This window comes from Mastigoproctus giganteus, chromosome 5 (genome assembly GCF_048544385.1).
Source record: "Mastigoproctus giganteus isolate SK-2022 chromosome 5, ASM4854438v1, whole genome shotgun sequence".
In the NCBI taxonomy this organism is placed as follows: Eukaryota; Metazoa; Arthropoda; class Arachnida; order Uropygi; family Thelyphonidae; genus Mastigoproctus; species Mastigoproctus giganteus.
The window spans coordinates 116,207,885-116,228,710 of record NC_143579.1 but is presented as its reverse complement, the minus strand read 5'-3'; the positions used below and the strand labels follow the sequence as shown (position 1 = coordinate 116,228,710).

Here is a 20,826-nt window from a genome sequence, read left to right as displayed (position 1 = left end):
TGATTTCTCCATTACTTTAGAAAGAGTAGAAATAATTGCAATGGGACGATAATAGGATGGGAGGGATTTGTCACCCTTTTTTAGGAACTGGCTAGATATGAGCAAATTTCCAAGCAGAAGGAAAAAACACCTTTGGAATAAGAAAGTGAAAAAAGGCAGCAAAGAATAGGAGTAAGTTCAGGAGCACAGGTTTTGAGAACAAGTGGAGAAATACCATCAGGACCTGGAGCTTTCTTAGCACCAAGATTCATCAAAATCCTTCTGATATCCTTTTGACGGAAGACCACAGGAGGCATTGAATGGAGCATGTTGGGAATGGTGGGAGGTGTTTTACCGAGATCATTAATACATGAGCTGGAAGAAAAATGGGATGCTAGCAGGTTAGCTTTATTCTTGGCTGAAGTGACAACAGAACCATCTGGTTTCGACAGACATGGGAGCAGAGATGGGCAAAAGTTGCCGCCAATAGCTTTGGCAAGAGACCAGAATGCTCGGCTACCATTAGGGCAAGCACAAGTTTTCTACTCTTAACCTGTTCAAACTCTAGTTTGGACTGATTAATAACTGCTTTACAATTGTTGCGAGCTTTGGTGTAGGCAGAAAATGAAACAAGCCAATTATGATATGCAACATTCTTCTCTTGAACAGCCTTAGCACATTTATTGGAAAACCAAGGTTTAGATAAAGGACGAGATTTTAAAGTGGAGTGTGGGATAAAGGATTCCATTCCTGCAAGAATAATTTCACTGACACGATCTGAGCAAACTTTGACATCAGAAGTTTTGAAACAGTAATCTGACCAAGGAAAAGAAGAAAAGAAGTCTCGTAGGTCATCCCATTTTACATTCTTGTAATGCCAAACAACACTAGATTCGGAATAGCCATGAGATAAAGGTTCCATTGGAGAAGAGACAAATACCAACTGGCGATCTGAAGTGCCTAAAGGACCTCTCACTTCAACCGTATACTTAGAATGTTTGTTTGTGAGAAAAAGATCAAGCGTATTGGCTGTGTGATTAGGATTGTCCGGAATTCTTGTAGGTAATTGAACAATCTGTGCTAGGTCATTAGTAATTGCAAAAGCCTCAGCATCTCGACCTGCTGGTCAGTGTGACTAGAGAACGGAAGCCAGCTGCAGTTGTGAAGATTAAAATCACCAAGGAAAATTACCTCACTGTTAGGAAAGTTGGACTGGAGAAAGTCAAGTTGCAAAGAGAGGAAGTCAAAGAGCTGCAAGTGATTAGTGGAGTTGGGAGAACGGTAGAGACAACAGATGAATTTGACACAATGAGGTAGAGAGATTTTAAGCCAGAGAAGATCAAAGAGAGGAGATTCCAAATTGCCAAGTCTCTGACAGCGAATATCAGAATGGACATATGCACAAGTACCACCTTTGAGGCGAAAGGAATCATACAGCGAATAATTTGGCCATCTGAGATGAGCAGTAGTTGAATCAACCGATAACTGAGATTCTGTCAGAAATATTACATGGGGTTTGGGAGACTGCAAGTGGAAATGGACATCGTTGAGATTAGAATCGAGACCACGTATATTTGTGAAATGAATTAGGAAGTTATTGGGAGGTTTAGATCATTTCGCAGATAAGCTTGCTCTGTTAGTTTGACAATTCATGATGTATTCAATAGTAAGAAAAAGTGGGTGGGACATGCTGTATGAAGTAATGAAATTTTTGGATATGGCGTACATGTGGTTAGAATATACCCAGATCCTTGACATAACGTGGCCTCGACAATGCTCCCCGCATACACACTGCTCGGACTCCCTCCAGTCACTATCTGGCAGAGTAGAGGTAGCAAGATTATACACTAGCTGATTCAGAAGCCTCCTAGAGAGTTACCAATAGGTTCGGTCCGGTGTACTAACTAGCGTCCGGCCTGCGAACACCGTTTTAGAGCTGTACCCTCGAAATGTAAGGAATATTGGATCCCGCCACGACGTTCACCATACCCTCAAAAGACATAAATCGTACTGCATGATGGAAGAGATAGGGAAAGGTTGACCGGAACTTAGCTCTAGAGACTAAACATGGGTTCCACCACTTCAAGCCGACCGGGCTAGCCGAGTGGGTAAAGTACCTGCCCGGCAACCCAAATGTCGCGGGTTCGATTCCCGCATCGGGCTTGGATCAAAGTACTGCAAAAACCTTGGGAGGTGCAATATGGCCACAGAAGCCGATGCGCCAACAACTACCAAATCAAAAAAAAAAAAAAAAAAAAAACCACCACTTCAAGCCTCCAATAAGCAAAGTGGTGGTATTTCACCGGTTGATGAGACTCATCTACCACCTAGTACTGCCTGGTAACATAGAGGGGGCGGTGCTTCTCCATGTGGTGTGGGCGCTACACCTCGACCCCTGCTTACGTTGTTCACACCTGGGCGGTCACCCACCATGTATTTGTGCATGGAGGTTATACCCAGGATTGTTTTAGACACCCAGGTAGCAAGTACAGCTTGTCTGGCATATCTTAGAGAATGTCTGTGACAACCTCAAGGACTTGGACATTAAGCTTGATATACCATCATCAATATCATTTATAAATACAGAAAACAATAATGGACGTAATACTGAACCCCGATAGACTCCACTAATAACATTAGTCCACGATGAGCAGTGTCCATTGATTACCACTCTCTGTCTTCCCCTCCTCCTCAACCACCCCTTTATCCATAGCAGCAATTTGCCTCCAATGCCACACTGCTCCAATTTGTTCCGCAGTCTTCCATGTGCAACAGTATCGAAAGTCTTTCTAAGGTCCAAGTATATAATATCAAAGTTATTCCCTGCATCCAGTTCTTTTGTGACTGCATCATAGTATCGAATCAAATTGGTCAGGCAAGACTTCCCCTTAACAAAACCATGCTGTGTCTGAGCTATAACTGAAGTCTTGTCTAAATGATCCTGCAGTGCTTCTTTAACCAGTGCCTCCATTAATTTTCCGGGAACAGAAGTTAAACTAAGAGGTCTATAATTACTTGTGTCGCCCTTCGATTCTCCTTTGTGAATTGGGGTCTCATTTGCACATCTCCAGTCCATGGGTACTTCTCCTGAGTCCATGGAAGCTCTCATAATTATGTCTAAGGGTTTGCTTACTTCCTTTGCTGCCTCCTTTAATATAATTGGATAGATCCCATCCACCCCAGGTGCCTTTCTTGTATTTATCTTCAACAATTTCTCGTCCACTTTACTCTGTTATTACAAGATTCTCTAGCTTACTGCCAGAGTTGAATACACCTCTGGCATTCCCCTCGCTGAATAACTCCTCATCTGTGAATGTCGATGCAAAATATTCATTTAATTTGTTAGCTACCTGAGCAGGATCATCAACAGTTGACCCATCGATATCAAGTGGACCAATCTGATTCATATCCTTCCTTCTAGAGTTTACATAAGTAAAGAAATCTTTGCTGTTTTTCTTTGCATCCCTTGCCAAAGATTTCTCGTAATCTGCCTTCGCCTGCCTAACCTCCTTTGTAACTTGGTAACAGATCAACTTGTATCTATCTTCTGTGTCACGTATTAATTTGTATGTGTCCCATGCATTTTTCTTCTCTTCTATTTGTCTCATTAGTTCATCTGACATCCACTTAGGCCTAAACCTTGAACCATATTTCTTATTTGGTATGTAAAGCCTAGTAGCTTCCAAGATAAGTTCTTTGAATGCTTCCCATTTTGAATTTGCTGTTGGTAACGTCATCAGTTGGTCCCACTGTATAGAATTTAAATACTGTGAGTTCATCGTAGTCGCCTTTACGAAAGCAGTAACCCTTCCCTTTACCCCTAATGGTGGTTACCTCTTTGAGTAAATCCCACTTCAGCACACTGTGATCACTGCCACCTAGTGGTTCTGTTATCTGCAGATGCTTACTGCATGAAGAATGACTACTGATAATCAGATCAAGAGGATTACTCCCTCTAGTTTCCTCCCGAACATGCTGATGTAGAAAACAATCATCCAATAAATCCACAAAAGCCTTGCTAGTGTGTGAGTGACCAACCTATAAATTCCAGTAAATATCTGGGAAATTAAAATCCCTCATTATAAGACACTGATTTACTGGCCCACTCTATTTCCCTGTACAGTTTCTTATTATACTCATCAGAGTCATTAGGCCTATAACACACTCCTCTCAATTTTGATCTCCCAATGCTTATGTCACACCAAACTGACTCGACACTGCACTGTCCAGCGATGTCGACTGGCTTCACTTCCTTGGATTTTGTGTTTCTTAACTAATAGCATGATCCCTCCTCCCTTACCCATGCGCCACCAAATGTGGAGGATGCGGAAAGATCAGGGAATGACCACTGCATATCCCCGGAGCAATATGGCCTTAGATGCTAATGCTCCTAAAAAAAAAAAAACAAATAACAAATAAAAACCTCCTCCCTTTCTAGCCTGTCTATCTTTCCTGTACACATTGTACTCCCCAAATTCCAGTTCTGCATTCCTTATAACTGTGTGACACCACGTCTCTGAAATCCCCACAATATCTGCCTTTGATGTTTTGGGCAATACCTCAAATTCATCAAATTTATTGACCAAACTCCTAGCACTGGTGTACACGCAAGTATACATGCACCTGTTCTTTTTCTTGGCTACCCTAACACAACCCTTGTGTTTATTTGTACCCCAATGATTCCCAGCAGTCTCTGAAATATCCTGCATCTTATTTTCCAGGATGCGACTCATTCCAATAGAAGCAGTGCAAGAATCACTTTTACCTCTGCCAGTGGCTACTGTTAATCTATTAGTCCTTGTATCCTCCCAATCTAGCAGTTTTCCGACCCACCCAACACTGCCTCGATAGCATCAAGAAATATTCTTGCACCCTTTCTATTTAAGTGTATCCCATCCCTGTAGAAGCAGTCTCTCGTGTTAACAAGTACAGACCAGACTGAAAAAAATTCTACCCCTTGAGCCTTGCACAATCTTTCCAGGGCCGAATTGATCGAGAAGGCTCCCACATATACTCCCTTCTATCGTGTCTGGGTAATTCTGCGCAGAAACGATCGGAGGGAGTATAATTAACGTCTTTTTTTCAACAGTGACCTGTACTTGTTAAGTAATTCTGCTGGTCTCCTGCTGGTCTCCTGCTCTTAATATCATTAGTGCTATAATGTGTACAACAATATCATCCTTTGTGCCCTTAAAAGATGATATCTGCTCTACAATGTCATCAACCTTTGCCCCTCGCAGACATACCCTGGTCCTGTTCCACCTATCCTTTTTACATAGCATGTTCCCCGTTTCCCTGAGAATAGTCACCAACAACTACTAGATCCTGTGGCCAGTGCATTCTGCCTTGGTGGTTGCCGTGATGCGTGATGGTCTGCTATATGCTGGAACTCGGCCAACTGAATTTTGTTGTTTGGTGTGTGAAGGTTGGTGTTTCCTTATCATTTATGGTTGGGGGGCATTCCTGTTTGTATTGTAAATGAACATGTATTAAAAATCAGCTGATTTCTGAAGATAATCCACATTGTAATCCAAATTGTAACTTACAGCCTAACTCAAATCATAAATAATTGACATCATAACTGAAATAATCATAGCAAAAATAAAATTCATATAAAACATTGCATATGCAGTGTGGTATATGGGTTGTCACCTCCATCATTTGTGTTCCCTACAAGGGAAGATGGACCTACAATCTTTAAAGATTTTGGCAGATCAAACTCATTGTTGACATCTTTACTTTTTCAAGTTCTAAAAAAAACTTATCCACTAGAGATTATACCCACATCAGCCCCTGACCCCAAAAATGCTTCAGCAGAAATTTCAGCGATAGATATTACAGTTAATGCTTAATCAGTGGTATTTCTGCTTTACTGAGTATTGCAACCTGCAATTGATGTGTGCTCTGCTCCTTACTTTTCTGTTCTCTTTGCTGCCAGTGCAAGAGAGGTGCTTGATGGAGAAGTTGCGATTGACTACTTTGCCTGAATAAATTCAGTTAAGCTACGTCACAGTAAAAATTCTTGGATATATGTCTGACCTGATCATATATCTAAGGTTTGTATCTGAGGTGTTGGAGCTTTTGCATTTGTTGAACATGTGCAGTATTACTAAAATAGTGGTATTCAAAAGTCGTTGCATGGTTTGAAATTGGGAGATTGTGCTTTTGAATATCAGTGTTGTTTCCTGGTAGCAAAATGCAGTGTTTCCGTATCATCACAGTGTACCATGGCAGAGTTGACTAGCATTTGGGGGCCTATACAGAATATCTGATCTTTATTGTCAGCTACAAAGGCTTACAAATCTGCAATTTCAGATGCAGCCACTTGACTGCACATCCTTACTGATTTTTTATGGTGCACCAAGAACATCATGTAGCTACAAAAAGTGTTATGCCTGCTATAGATATCTGCTAGGTGAAGTTTTGCCAAACCTTGTATGAAATTTCTTCTTAATACACTGACTTCATTTCTTCGATCAAAAAATGAATTTTTCTCTTTCTTCTTCAGTGTATGTTAACATTTCTTTAGCACTACATCAGTGCTACAGGTCTCTATTTCAGCAATTGATCAAGAAATATATATACAAACTTTTATTTTAATGCTGTCTAAACTCCTAACAGCAGAAGGAGCTGTTTTTATAGAGATGAGATACACTTAAATAGAAAGGGTGTAAGAATATTTGCTAATGCTAGCTAGGCAGTATCAGGTGGGTAGACATGTATACTATTTTATGTATGATGGCTGCCAAATGCTAGTCAACTCTGCCATGGTACACTGTGATGATACAGAAACTATGCAGGAAGATCAGTAACGTCTGTAGTGCTATGTTTGTACCATGCGTTTGTTGTGCTACCAGTGAGGTGCATCCTGGTGCCAGTCTACAACACAAGGAGTGCAAACCATTAAAAAAATGAGCACATAAAACAAAAATAAATTATAGTACTAAAATTAACGAAAATAAAATGCAAACCACTCAAAAAATGAGCACATAAAACAAAAAAAAAATCGTAGTACTAAAATTAATGAAAATAAAATAAAATGAAATAAAAAGTAATAGTATTTCCCATAATGCCTGTGGCTGCAAGGAAGCCACAGGCTTTTGCTGCACTGGCCAAAAGAAAAAAAAAAGTTGATAAGGAAATGAAAATTGTGCTTCCTTCCCTCTTCACATAGGTAACTGTCCAGATCTAGGGTGTGAAACTGGCGGCCCATGGGCCAGTGCGGCCCACGACAAAATTTTTGCGGCCCGCGATGCCCAAAATTAAAATGTTAAAGTAAACAATTAAAAAGTACCTATTTATAATTCTAGAATATAAGGATTAAAAAAACCTCTGTAATAAATATAAAAATAATCATTTTAATTGATAATCATTAAAAAAAAAAGAAGACTGGATCGATGGAGCCTTGATTAGAAAGAACTAAAAATATAAATAGTAATTTCAAAATTGAAATTACTATTTATATGAAAATTGAAAATTGAGATTATCTTTAAATAACATTGTAATTTTTTAATTTATATCTTTAAAAATAAGAGTTACATTTTATTTTTTTAAATATTTTTTAAATGGAGAAATCTTAATCTAAATTTATTTTACATTTAAACTAATATTACAATATTGCAAATGCAGCGTTTTTTATAATTTTATTGAAAAGGTACTTCATTCGTACTAGTTTCTTTGTCGGGATCTGTTGTGTTGTGTGAGTTGTGTTTGCTATCTATAATTTAACAAATACCTAAGTAATCGTGTTTTAAATTTTATAATTTTAATTTCAACTATAGAATTTATATAGAAAATGTCGCTTTCAACACCAGTCAAGAAAAGAAAAATTGATAACAAGGGAAGAAAATTCCAAGAAAAGTGGGAGCTGAACTATTTTTGTATGGAAGTGAATAGTAAAATTACATGCTTAATTTGTAAGGAAAATATTAGTGTTGCTAAAGAATACAACATTAAGCAGCATTATAACTCTAATCATAAGGAACAATATTCAGGCTTCGAAGGAAAAATAAGAGAAGAAAAATTAAAAACAATGAAGGAAAACACTTCATAGTCAACAACAAGTACTTACAAAATTCATGAAAATTAATGAATCAGTAGTAAGAGCAAGTTACGAAATAAGCAATTAAGCTATTTGTTATCAAAACGTTCAAAATCATTCACGGATGGTTCATTAATTAAAGAATGTTAAATGTTGTGTTACGATAAAAGCAGCTGAAATCATCTGTCCTGAAAAATTGCAATCATTTCGCGATATTTCATTATCAAGAAATACAGTGGTAGAGAGAATTAGCGAAATGGCAGATAACATCATTTCACAACTACAGGATCCAACCCTTATAGCTATAGACTCATATCTCTCTCTCTCGAGCTGCCTCAGCAAAATCCTTGAGAAAATTATCCACAGAAGACTCGTCTGTGTCCTTGAGTTGGAACGGTAAGTGAGCCCTAGTCAGTATGGCTTTCTTCAAAACAGGTCATGCTTAGATCTTATGGTCAAGGCTGAATTTGCCATTCGTAATGCTTTTGTCAAAAATGAATGTCTAGTAATGGTTTCAATAGATATAGAGAAGGCTTTTGATACTTAGTGATCTTTACTTTCTCAGACTATGAGGCAACCTTCCTATATTTGTTTAGAACTTTCTACATAGTAGATCATTTCTACAGGATCCAACCCTTATAGCTATAGACCCATATCTCTCTCAAGCTGCCTCAGCAAAATCCTTGAGAAAATTATCCACAGAAGACTCGTCTGTATCCTTGATTTGGAACAGCTAGTGAGCCCTAGTCAGTATGGCTTTCTTCAAAACAAGTCATGCTTAGATCTTATGGTCAAGGCTGAATTTGCCATTCGTAATGCTTTTGTCAAAAATGAATGTCTAGTAATGGTTTCAATAGATATAGAGAAGGCTTTTGATACTTAGTGATCTTTACTTTCTCAGACTATGAGGCAACCTTCCTATATTTGTTCAGAACTTTCTACATAGTAGATCATTTCAAGTTTGGTACCAACATGCCCTTTCTGCACCTTTCATCCAAGAAGGTGTTCCACAGGGATCAGTACTGAGTGCCACTCTTTTTGCTCTTAGAATTGATTCCATCTCTAATCAGCTTTCAAATACAGTTGAGACTTACCTTTATGCAGATTACCTGATTACCTTTCCATCTCCTGTCATTCTCAAAACATGATATCTGTTGAAAGACTGCTTCAGATATCACTTAATAAAATGCAACAATGGGCAAGCCCCAACGGCTATCAACTCTCACAACAGAAAACAGTTGTGATCCATTTTTGTAGACAATGCAAACTTCATTCAGACCCTGAACTTCAAAATTTGAACGTATCCGTCCCGATCACCAGTAACATCCGATTTCTAGGATTAACCCCTGACAATAAGTTAAATTTCCTACATCATATTAAAAATGTACGGACTTCCTGTTTATCTGTCCAAACGTGAGGTGCAGATCGCACCTCCAGTCTTGATTATGGTGCTCCCATCTATGATTCTGCCAGAAAGAGTGTATTGCACTGGCTTGATCCCATTCAACACTGTGCTTTGAGAATTGAAATTGGTGTATTCAGAACATCGCCAGCACATAATCTCTCCATTGATTCTCACGAGCCCCCACTAATTTTACACAGGAAAACACTGTTACTGAAATATGCTGTCAAGATACAAAGTTGTTCTTCTCATCCTGTTCAGTCATACCTTTTCAACCCACCGTTAGAAAACCTATACAGAAACAAACCTAGCATAGTAAAACCAGCTGATCTTCTCCTTCTTGAACTTGCGCAGGTTTGGAATATTTCCATATTTCCAACAGTTGCTACCTGTTGTACGGACGAAATGTCTGTACAACAGGTAGCAACTTATATTCAACCACCATGTGCTCCTCCTCCTCCTCTTCCAACCTGTGACACTTACCTCTGTCAATGGAGAAAGAATATTTTGCAAGTATAAAATGTCAAACAACTTCATGCAGTTCACACTCAAAGATATATTGATTTCTCCCCAATTTATACAGATGGCTCTAAATCTAATTCAAATGTTGGAGCAGCTGCAATGTAGTGCTTCTGAATACAATTGTATCAGTATCCCTTCCATCAGAATTTTGTACCTTTTCTGCTGAATTATATGCAATCAAACTAGCTTTAGAAAATCTCTATTCTGACTGTTCCTTAAAATCTGTTATTTACACTGATTCCCTCAGCTCAATCATATCGTTATGTAATTCCTCAGATAAAGTTCACTCTGTTCTAGATGAAATCAGAAGCTTATTACTACAAATTAAAGAACGCCACCAACTGGTCAATTTTTGTTGGATTCCAGCACATTCCGGTATTTTAGGCAATGAAATGGCCGATAAAGCTCCAGAAAATCCAGCTACCTTAGATTTAACCAATATCCCCATTCTGGTACCAGATTATGCAATAACCTTTCATGCCGCTTGCCTATCACAATGGACAGCACTCTTGCACTTTCAGACTAACAATAAACACTTTCAGTTTAAAAAAGATCTGATAATTTGGCGCTCTAGTGCCCATACATCGAGTGAAGTCCTTTCAAGGACAAGAATAGGTCATACTCATCTGACCCACTTTCATTTACTCCCAGGAGATGATCCATCACATTGTACACATTGTCCTAACAATTTAACTGTTAAACATATTCTCATTGGCTGCCCCTACTATAAACAAGACAGAAGAACTTCATCCTTGATCTCACTGGTTAATCTTTGTAAACCAATAACTCTTGAAAATTTCATTTGTGATAAGGCAAATATTTCTGAATTTTTTGACTTCCTCAGGCCAACTGGGTTTTTTAATAATTTCTGATTTCAGATTTTCTTCTGACTTTATGGAAATCTCTCATCTCTTAATATGACAAGTGAATAGGCACATTATAGCCTTATGTGCCATTAAACCTCCATAACAACAACAATAAACACTGGGAAAGAGAAATTGAGAGTAGGAGTATGTTACAGGCGTAATGACTCTGATGAGTACAATGTGCAGAGAAATAGAATGGGCCAGTAAATCAGAATGTCTTGTAATGGGGGATTTTACTCTCCAGTTATTGAGTGGAACTTATGGGTTGGTCACTCACACGCTGGCAAGACTTTTGTGGATTTATTGGAGGATTTTTTCCTACCTCAACATGTTCGAGGGGCAACCATAAGGAGTAATACCCTTGATCTGATTATCATTAGTGATTATTCATGCATTAAGAATTTGCAGACAAAGGAACCACTAAGTGACAGAGATCACAGTGTACTGATGTGGGATTTACTTAAAGATGTCACTACCATCAAGGATGCATATAAATTATCAGGTGACACAGAAGCCTTTGGCAGATATAAGCTACTCTGTAATCAAATCACAAAGGAGGTTAGGCAGGCGAAGGCAGATTATGAGAAATCTTTGTGAAAGGATGTAAAGAAAAACAGCAAAGAGTTCTTTACTATGTAAACTCTAGAAGGAAGAGGATGAATGATATTGGTCCACAACATAGACGGTTTGACTATTGATGATCCTGCTCAAGTAGCTGATAAACTGAATGAGTATTTTGGTTCTACATTCACACATGAGGAGTTATTCGAGGAGAGGAATGCCAGAAGTTTATCAAACTCTAAAAGGGAACTAAGTGATTTTGTAATAACTGAGAGCAAAATGGAGGAGAAATAGTTGAAGTTAAATATAAAAAAGCACCTGGGGCAGATGGCATCTGCCCAGTTATAATGAAGGAGGCAGCAAAGGAAGTAAGCAAACCCTTAGCCATAATTATGAGAGCATTCTTAGAGTCAGGGGAGGTCCCCATGGACTGGAGATGTGCAATTCAAAAATGGGGTTCAAAGGGTGACACAAATGATTATAGACCTGTTAGTTTAAAAATAATTTCTGTTCCTGGGAAAATAATGGAGTCACTGGTTAAAGAGGTGATACATGATCACCTAGACAAGTCAGCAGTAATAACTCGTATGCATGGGTTTGTTAAGGAGAAGTCTTGTCCGACCAATTTGATTGGATACTATGATGTGGTCATAACGGAACCGGATGCAAAAAATAATTTTGATATCATACAAGTCGACCGTCACTAATGGCAGCGTTGGGACCTGTGGGGTGCCAGATTAGTAAGTTTGCCGGATCACCGGTGGTTATTTTAGCACATACAATTTACCCAACAGCTAACCACCTCATCCTACCTTCAACATGTTGATTTCTAAGCTAGAAGAAAATTCCCCAGGTGCCAAAAAATATTTAGCAAATAATTTGATTAGTAATTCTAAAATAAATATTGTAATGTCAGTGTTGTCGTTTTTTTGCTTAAAATATCAAAAAAAAGAGAGCATTTTTTTTATGTCACGTATGTAGCCCAGTAGGTTACTTTATTTCTTGAGAAGCCGTGTCAGCCACATATGTGTGATGCTATTACAGCATACATATGAAGATCGTTTGTGATTAGTTTATTGCATGTGCTGCGACAGCAATAAAACTAATTGCGATAAAATAAACTCTCAAACGTCGCAATAAGTTTGCCAGTATTGTTAGAGATTTTGTGAAAACAAGTTCGTTAGTGCGCTATATTATCCATCTTATTGTGTTGTGTTTTTCTGCAAGTCTGTACAAGTGTGTTGTAAAAAAAAAAAAAAAATCTAAAAAGGGATGGCTAAAAGAAAATTACTAAAATAAGATGAACTGAGAGAAATTGCTGGAATTTACAATTAACCAAAGTTAAACTTCTCACAGACACACATCTGTCGAGTTTTTTCAGAAGTTCAACATTATCTGTAATGGACAATGTATGGTGTTTGTGCTTTACACCACGAGAAGCACTTCCTTTATGTATTGGAACCAAGGCTGGGGCTAAATGTGAGCAGGTTATAGTAATAAATGCAGAAAAACAAGTGGGAATGGCTTGCTGGTGTTTACATGTGTGCCCCAACAGCTGATGTTACAACCAATGCCACCAAAACAGTAGCACCAGGTCATTGCACTGACCTGGGAAATTTGAAATTACGTTACGTTTGAAATTGTCCGAATTAGCAGTGGTGCCCGATTAGTGATGGTCGACCTGTACTTGGATTTCATGAAATCTTTTTACACTGTTGCATGTGAAAGACTGCAGAACAAATTGGAACGGTATGGCATTATGGGCAAGTTACTGCAATGGATAAAAGGATGGTTGAGTGGGAGCTGGCAGAGAGTGGTAATAATTGACACTGCTCAATGTGGACTAATGTTATTAGTGGAGACCCCCCGGCTTCTGTGCTGGGTCCATTGTTGCTTTGCGTATTTATCAATGATATCGATGAGGGTATATCAGGCTTAATGTACAAGTTTGCAGATGATACAAAAAAAAGATGATAACAGCCCTTTGGTAGGGCTGTTAATGACAGTAAAGACAGTATGCTACTGCAACAGGATCTAGAAAAGTTAGGCAGATGGGCCTGAAAAGTGGCAACCAAAGTTTAACATTGACAAATGCAAAGTACTCCACATGAGTAGCAGTAACCCAAGAGAAACATACCAACTCTGTGATACTACACTCAGGGAGGTGGAGAATGAAAAAGACCTGGGGGTAATTGTACAGTCAGATATGAAGTTTTGTCAGCAGTGAAGACAGGCTGCCAGAGTAGGTCATGAGGTCTTGTTAGTGATATACAGGGATAAGGAGGTGATTATCCCCTTCTATAAGACAATGGTCAGGCCACAACTTCAGTACTGTGTACAGGTCTGGAGATATCATTTTAGGAAAGATGTAGAGCTGTTGGAATGAGTACAGAGAAGGGCAACAAGATTGGTGAGAGGACCAAAGGGGGATGCACTTACAAAGAAAGACTTAAGTTCTGCAAGTTACAGCATCTGGAGACTAGGCATTGTCGAGGTGATCTGATTGAAGTGTATAAGCCCTAGAATGGTTTGAGCAGGCTCAATGCTGATGGGATACTTCCCCTTGCTCAGTTTAAGACCCTGAGCCATAGATTCAAATTGAGGAAAGACAGTTGTAGAATGGATGTGTGGAAGTTTGCCTTTAGCCAGTGGGTAGTTGATTGCTGGAACAGATTTCCATCTGTTGAGGAAGTTGATAGCTTAAATAAATTTAACACTGAATTAGACAAACATATGGAGTGACGGGATGGGTGAAATGGGAAGTGTGTGTGGTTTTTTTTTTTTTTTTTGCTGATGCTGTTTGTTTAGGGATTTATTAGACACATCAGCAACTATGGCCATAGTGTGCCCGGCTGATTCTTTATAAGCTTTTTGAGCTTGCTTTCTTGCATCATATGTCTCAACTAATGCTAACTGCAGTGTGAACTCTCTAATTGTGTCTCTAACAGTGCCATCTAACCCAGTAATCTAATCTGACAGTCACGGGAATTTCGTTTGCCCTCTTGCAATTTTGTCTGGATTAAAAGCAGTGCTGGACGAGCTATTTGTGTAAAATTGATGGTTTACCTGTATTTATACCAAATGATGCAAGTAATCAAGCTTATACTGCTTCAGCCAAAAAAAAAAAATTAATTAAAAAAAAAAAAAAAAAAGCACTTTCCCCACCACTTGTCCAACTATGATAATTTATCTATTTTCTCTGTTTTTTTTTGTTAGTTGTCGCATCGGTTTCTGTGACCATAATGCACCTCCCAAAGTTTTTGCATTTTTCTCTGATCCAAACCTGAGGTGGGATTCGAAGCCGCGACCTTTGGGTTACCAGACAGGCACTTTACCCACCTGGCTAGCCCTGTCGGCATTTTCTCCTTAAATTTATTCAAACTACCAACTGCCACAGCACCAGATGGAAGTTTGTTTTCCAATAATCATCTGCCTGCTGACTGAAAGCAAATATCCAGTGCTTGCTTGAGTGTTATTGAGGAACAGGGTGGATGCCATTAGCATTTAAGGTGTACTCAAATACATTTTGATTTATTTAAACTTTAAATCCCCTCTATCAGATCTCCTCACAAGTAGTATCTAGTTTTCCTATACAGCAATTCACAAAAATGAAGCCTTTCTTGGTAAGAGTACCTTTTTTTTTTGTCATTGACTAATATCTGCTCTTCTCTGCACCCTTTCAAAAAGATCAACATCCTACCTAAATTGAGGTGGCCTATTAAAGATATGATGTAACGCCTTATACAATGGGATAGTCTCCTCCTTATTCCTGTATATCATTGACCAAACTGTGTGCTTCTGGCTGCCTGTCTGTTCTGCTCAGAAAACTTTCATATATGACTGCACAATTACCCTGGATATATTTCCTTTTTGACTACCCTCAGTTTTGTACCACTGATGGTAGTTGGTAAATTTTGCTGGGGTTATTGCTACCCTATATGCAGTATTTTGCATTTGTCAATTTGCATTTCTTCTCAGCTCACCTGCCTAATTTTTCTAGATCATGTTGCAGTAGTTTACTCTGATTACTATCATTAACCACCCTGCAATATTAGATTAACTTATTCTGTTTTGTAATTGTTATTTAAGAGCTAATAAATAAAGAATTTTATTATATGGACATATTTTATAAGCACAGTTATATAATGAATGGTGTATAATTTTTACTTAGCTTTATAGCTGAACTTGTATATTCTATCTTTTAGCTCATTTTTTTTTAGCTAATTCAGCTTTTAAATGAATTTACTTTTTTCTGCAATGAATTTGTTTAATTTAGGTCTCCATTATGCAAGTAGAGTTGTAATGAATTTTGTATTTAATAATTACATTTAGTATTTAATTTCTATCGCTTTTTAGTAGTAATGGCAGTCTTTTTGAAAACAGAATTTCCCAGATAGATATATTGCTTTGAATAATTTTAACTTCAAAAACATTAACCTAAAGCATCATTTGCTTTTATTATTAAATCAGATGATTTAATTATTAAATTTTTAATTAATTTTATATTTATATTTTGTTTTAATTTTTATTATTTTTTATTTTTAAATTAAATTTTGTATATAATTTTTATTATTAAATTGTCTTGTTTTACATGCTGTGACTTTTCTTTCAATTTATAAACTGCAGTGATGCCCAATTTTGCCCAAAGAGTTGAAATGGCTGTAGAGGCTCTTAGTTCTAACCCTTCAAAAGAAGTTGATGAAAATGAATTCATTGATGCCTCACGGTTAGTTTATGATGGAGTACGTGATATTAGAAGAGCTGTCTTAATGAACAGAGTAAGTTGCTATTTACTTTTTACAAATTATTTCCATGTAAGGCATTGGCTAGACATAAAGATGTTTGAAATATCTTTATTATTATTTAAAATTAGTCTTATGTTAACTAGCTCATTATGTTGGATCTGATGAAATAAAATATTTCTGGTTAGCAAAAATTATATATAATGTAACTTTACTTGCTTAAATATTAGGATTTTGTTTGTTGAGGAGATGTGTGCATCTTTTGTATGGGATATATCCTGTGGGCTCTTATCATATGAATTTGCATAGCATTAGAGGTATGTGATGCAAGAAAGCAAGCTTATACAGAATGAGCAAAAAATAAATAAATAAAATTAAGAAACCTTCATATTTCACCTATCCATTCACTCCAAAAGTTTGTCTAGTTCTGTCTTGAATTTATTTAAGCTGTCAACTTCCACAACGACAGATGGAAGTTTTCCCAGCAATCATCCACCCGCTGGCTAAAGGTGAATTTCCACACATCTATTCTACAGTTGTCTTTCCTCAATTTGAATTTATACTTCCTCAGATGCACAGTCTCTTAGCAAGAGGAAAGATCTCATCAGCATTGAGTTTGCTAAAACCATTCAAGGCCTTATACACCTCGATCAGATCACTTCACAAATGCCTAGTTTCCAGAACTTAAACCTTTCTTAGTAAGGGCTGTCCTTTGTTCCACTCACCAATCTCGTTACTCTTCTCTGTACTTGTTCCAGCAGCTCTACATCCTTTCTAAAATGAGGCCTCCAGACCTGTATGGTGTTCTCAAGGTGCTGGCCTGACCATTGCCTTATAAAATATATATATATTTTATAAGGCAATGTGTATATATTTACATGCAAATACATATAGTGGCCATATTAATCATTAGTACATATATATTTATGCATATAACACAAATATTACTAGCAACACTACATATTTCACTAATTGATCAGTTTTGAAGCATTAATCTTAAAATATTACAATAACATTAGTGTGGGAAACGATTTCAATTGGCATGAGAAAACACATCAGTGGTGTTATCTTTAATTCTTGTGCCATCAGTGATAATGAATGAGAGTATTCTTTCAAAATCCAAAAATCAAATCTCTTGCTATTGGGGAATCCTGGATCATTAGCCACAGACAGGAGTTCACCATGGATGGCAGTACTGTCTTTTTGTGTTGTTTGTGAAAAGAATGTTCCATGCCAGAAAAAAAAATTATAATAATAAATAAATAAAATAATTCAAGATTGACCAGCATAATAAACATTAAACTTTGTGGTCAAAAAAAGAAAGAGAAAGAAAAAATTGCCAAATAAATCACTTTTAACCAAGCCTTGTACCAAAAGAGAATAGAACAGTGACTTACAAGAAATATTTGTCTCACCTTGGTAAGCAGCAGTATCTGCTTATATCAACAATATCAGCTGTGAATTACAAGCTCCTAAAAAGCATAATTGTTTTATCATTTTATTTACTTAATTGTCATATTATATTATATACTACTTTATAAGTAGCTTTATAATTCTAGATATGCTCATTATTTTTAATTTAGACAGAGTTTTAGTAGGTTACTATTTAATATACGTAAAACCATTGTTTCATTCAAATCTTGCAGCCATTGTTTTCTTATAGAGTGAGTGGTAGGGAATTCAAATTTTTAATTGTGGTAAATCAGTAGCTGTAACATAAAACTGGATATTGTTAATATGTACCACTGAATTTAGGAACCTATTAGATAGTGTAGTATTGATAATTCATTAATTAAATTTATTAATCTTATTAATTTTCATTGTTAATTTCAATATCATGCTCTAGACTAGAGCAGCAAAGCAACGGGCACGAAGTAGCAGGAGTGATATGACTCAGGGGAGAACCGAGGGGGACGAATCTCCAGCACATCAGAACCTAAAAAAATGTGCCACATGTGAAATTTTTGCAGAACTCCCTGGAATAGGACATGATCTAGCCAAGGAGGATGTATTTGTGTGTGCTAGTTGCAGAGAGTTTCAAGAAATTAGGCTCCAACTCAGCATTCTGATGGGTGCTTATGAGAGTTTGAAGAGTCGGGTAGATGCTCTTGAAGGTATTAAAATGGGGGGAACCTATCAAGCTATCAGCTACCCAACTCAACCCCTGAGCACACTCTTGTGCATCAGGCAAAGCAGCGACAATCTCCAAGGCATCGGTCCCACAGGAGTTAGTTATTAGATAGGGAATATATTAAGCAAAAAAAAAAAAAAAAAAAAAAAAGATAGGTGAAACAGGACCAGGGTATGTCTGCTAGGGGCAAAAGGTGATATTGTTGTAAACATTGGCACTAATGACATTAAGGGTAAGAGATCTGCAGATTTACTTAACAAGTACAGGTCAATGCTGGGGGGGGAGAGTTGCCAGTTAGGGTTGAATTTGAAAGTGTCTGCAATTCTGCCCAGACACGATAGAAGAGGGTATATGATGAGAGGCTTGTCAGTTCTTTTGGCCCTGGAGAAATTGTGCAAGGCTCATGGGGTAGAATTTTTCTCAGGGTGGTCTGTGCTTGTTAACAGGACAGACTGCTTCTACAGGGATGAGATTGAATACATTTAAATAGAAGGGGTGCAAGAGTGTTTGCTGATACTATCGGGGGAGTTGCCAGTTAGGGTTGAATTTGAAAGTGTCTGCAATTCTGCCCAGACACGATAGAAGAGGGTATATGATGAGAGGCTTGTCAGTTCTTTTGGCCCTGGAGAAATTGTGCAAGGCTCATGGGGTAGAATTTTTCTCAGGGTGGTCTGTGCTTGTTAACAGGACAGACTGCTTCTACAGGGATGAGATTGAATACATTTAAATAGAAGGGGTGCAAGAGTGTTTGCTGATACTATCGAGGCAGTGTTAGGTGGTTCGGAAAACTGCTAGCTTGGGGGGAGGAATTCAGAGGCTAAAGGGTTAAAAATAGCCACAGGTAGAGTTGAAAGTGATTCTTACACTGCTTTTATTAGAATAAACAGTGGCCTGGAGGACATTGCACTGGAGGTTTCAGGGACTGGTGGGGGTAATTGTGAAACAAATAAATACACAGGCTGTGTTAGGGTAACTAAGAATAAGAATAGGTGCATGTATACTTGCACATACACCAATGCTAGAAGTATAGTAAATAAATTCAATGAATTTGAAATGCTAGCCATGACATCAAAGGCGGATATTGTTGGGATATCTGCAATGTTGAGTCAGTTTGGTGTTAACATAAGCACCTGGGAAAGCAAAAATGAGAGTAGGAGTATGTTATAGGCCTAATGTTCAATTGTTTGTTGTACTCTAATGAGTACAACGAACAATTGCACAGGGAAATAGAATGGGCCAGTAAATCAGATTGTGTTATAAAGTAGGAATTTAACTTCTCAGATATTGACTGGAACTTGTGAGTTGGTCACTCGCACACTAGCAAGATTTTGCTGGATTTATTGGATGAATGTTTTCTGCAGCTGTACGTTCCAGAGACAACCAGAGAGGGTAATACTCCTGATCTGGTTATCAGCAGTGACCGTTTGTAAATTTAGAATTTGCAGATAAAGGAACCACTGGTAGGCAATGATCACAGTGTACTGATGTGGGATTTACTTAAAGATACAATTACCATCAGTGGTAAAGGGAAGGGTTTTTGCTTATACACTGGTCTCAGACAGATTTTAAATTGTATACATTGGAACCAAGTATTAGCATTAGCATTAGTAGAGGCATTTGATGCAAGAAAGAAAGCTTATGCAGCATCAGCCAAAAAAAAAAATAAAGTAAAATAAATAAATAAATAAAAAATAACCACTTCCACTTCACCCCTCTGTTCGTTCGAAATACCTGTCCAGCTGAGCCTTAAACTTATTTAGTCTATCAACTTCCACGACAAGGGATGGAAGTCTGTTCCACCTTCCAACCACCCGCTGGCTAAAGGCAAATTTCCGCACATCTATCCTACATCTGTCTTTCCTCAATTTGAACTTATGCCCTCTCAGGTGATTATTCTGAGCAAGAGGAAGAATCCCATCAGCATTGAGCATGCTCAAACCATTCAAGGCTTTGTACACCTCTGTCAGATCACCTCGCTGGTGCCTAGTCTCCAGACACTGTAATTCGCAAAACTTAAGCCTTTCTTCGTAAGAGCACCCCTTTGTTCCCTTCACTAATCTTGTTGCTCTTCTCTGTTCTCGTTCCAGCAGCTCTACATCCTTCTTGAAATGAGGCCTCCAGGCCTGTATACAGTATTCTAGGTGTGGCCTGACCATTGCCTTATACAAGAGAATAATCACCTCCTTATCCCTGCTAGAAAAATTCCTATATATCATTGACAATACACCATGAGCTACTCTTGCAGCCCATCTGCACTGCTCAGAGAACTTCATATCTGCCTGCACAACCACCCCCAAGTCCCTTTCATTCTCTACCACTGTCAGTGTAGTACCACAGAGTTGATACGTTGCTCTGGGGTTGCTGTTTCCCATATGTAGTACTTTACATTTGTCAATGTTAAACTTCATTTGCCACCTTAGCCCATCTGCTCAACCTTTCCAGATCCTGTTGCAGCAGCATAGTGTCAGTAGTGTCCTTGACAACCCTGCCAACCTTCGTATCGTCTGCAAACTTGGACATTAAGCTTGATATACCATCATCAATATCATTTATAAATACAGAGAACAATAAAGAACCCAATA

At 37.9% G+C, this 20,826-nt stretch overlaps 1 protein-coding gene across 5 annotated transcripts in view; it reads left to right on the top strand.

The window, feature by feature from the left end:
* Window positions 1-20,826, top strand: part of LOC150085655 (catenin alpha-like) — a 499,984-nt gene that overhangs the window by 299,804 nt on the left and 179,354 nt on the right. For all 5 annotated transcript variants that reach the window (XM_090374159.1, XM_090374158.1, XM_090374157.1 and 2 more), the window contains one exon: window positions 15,998-16,149. In XM_090374159.1, the coding sequence (XP_090230285.1) occupies window positions 15,998-16,149 (152 nt within the window). The remainder of the gene's footprint in view (window positions 1-15,997; window positions 16,150-20,826) is intronic.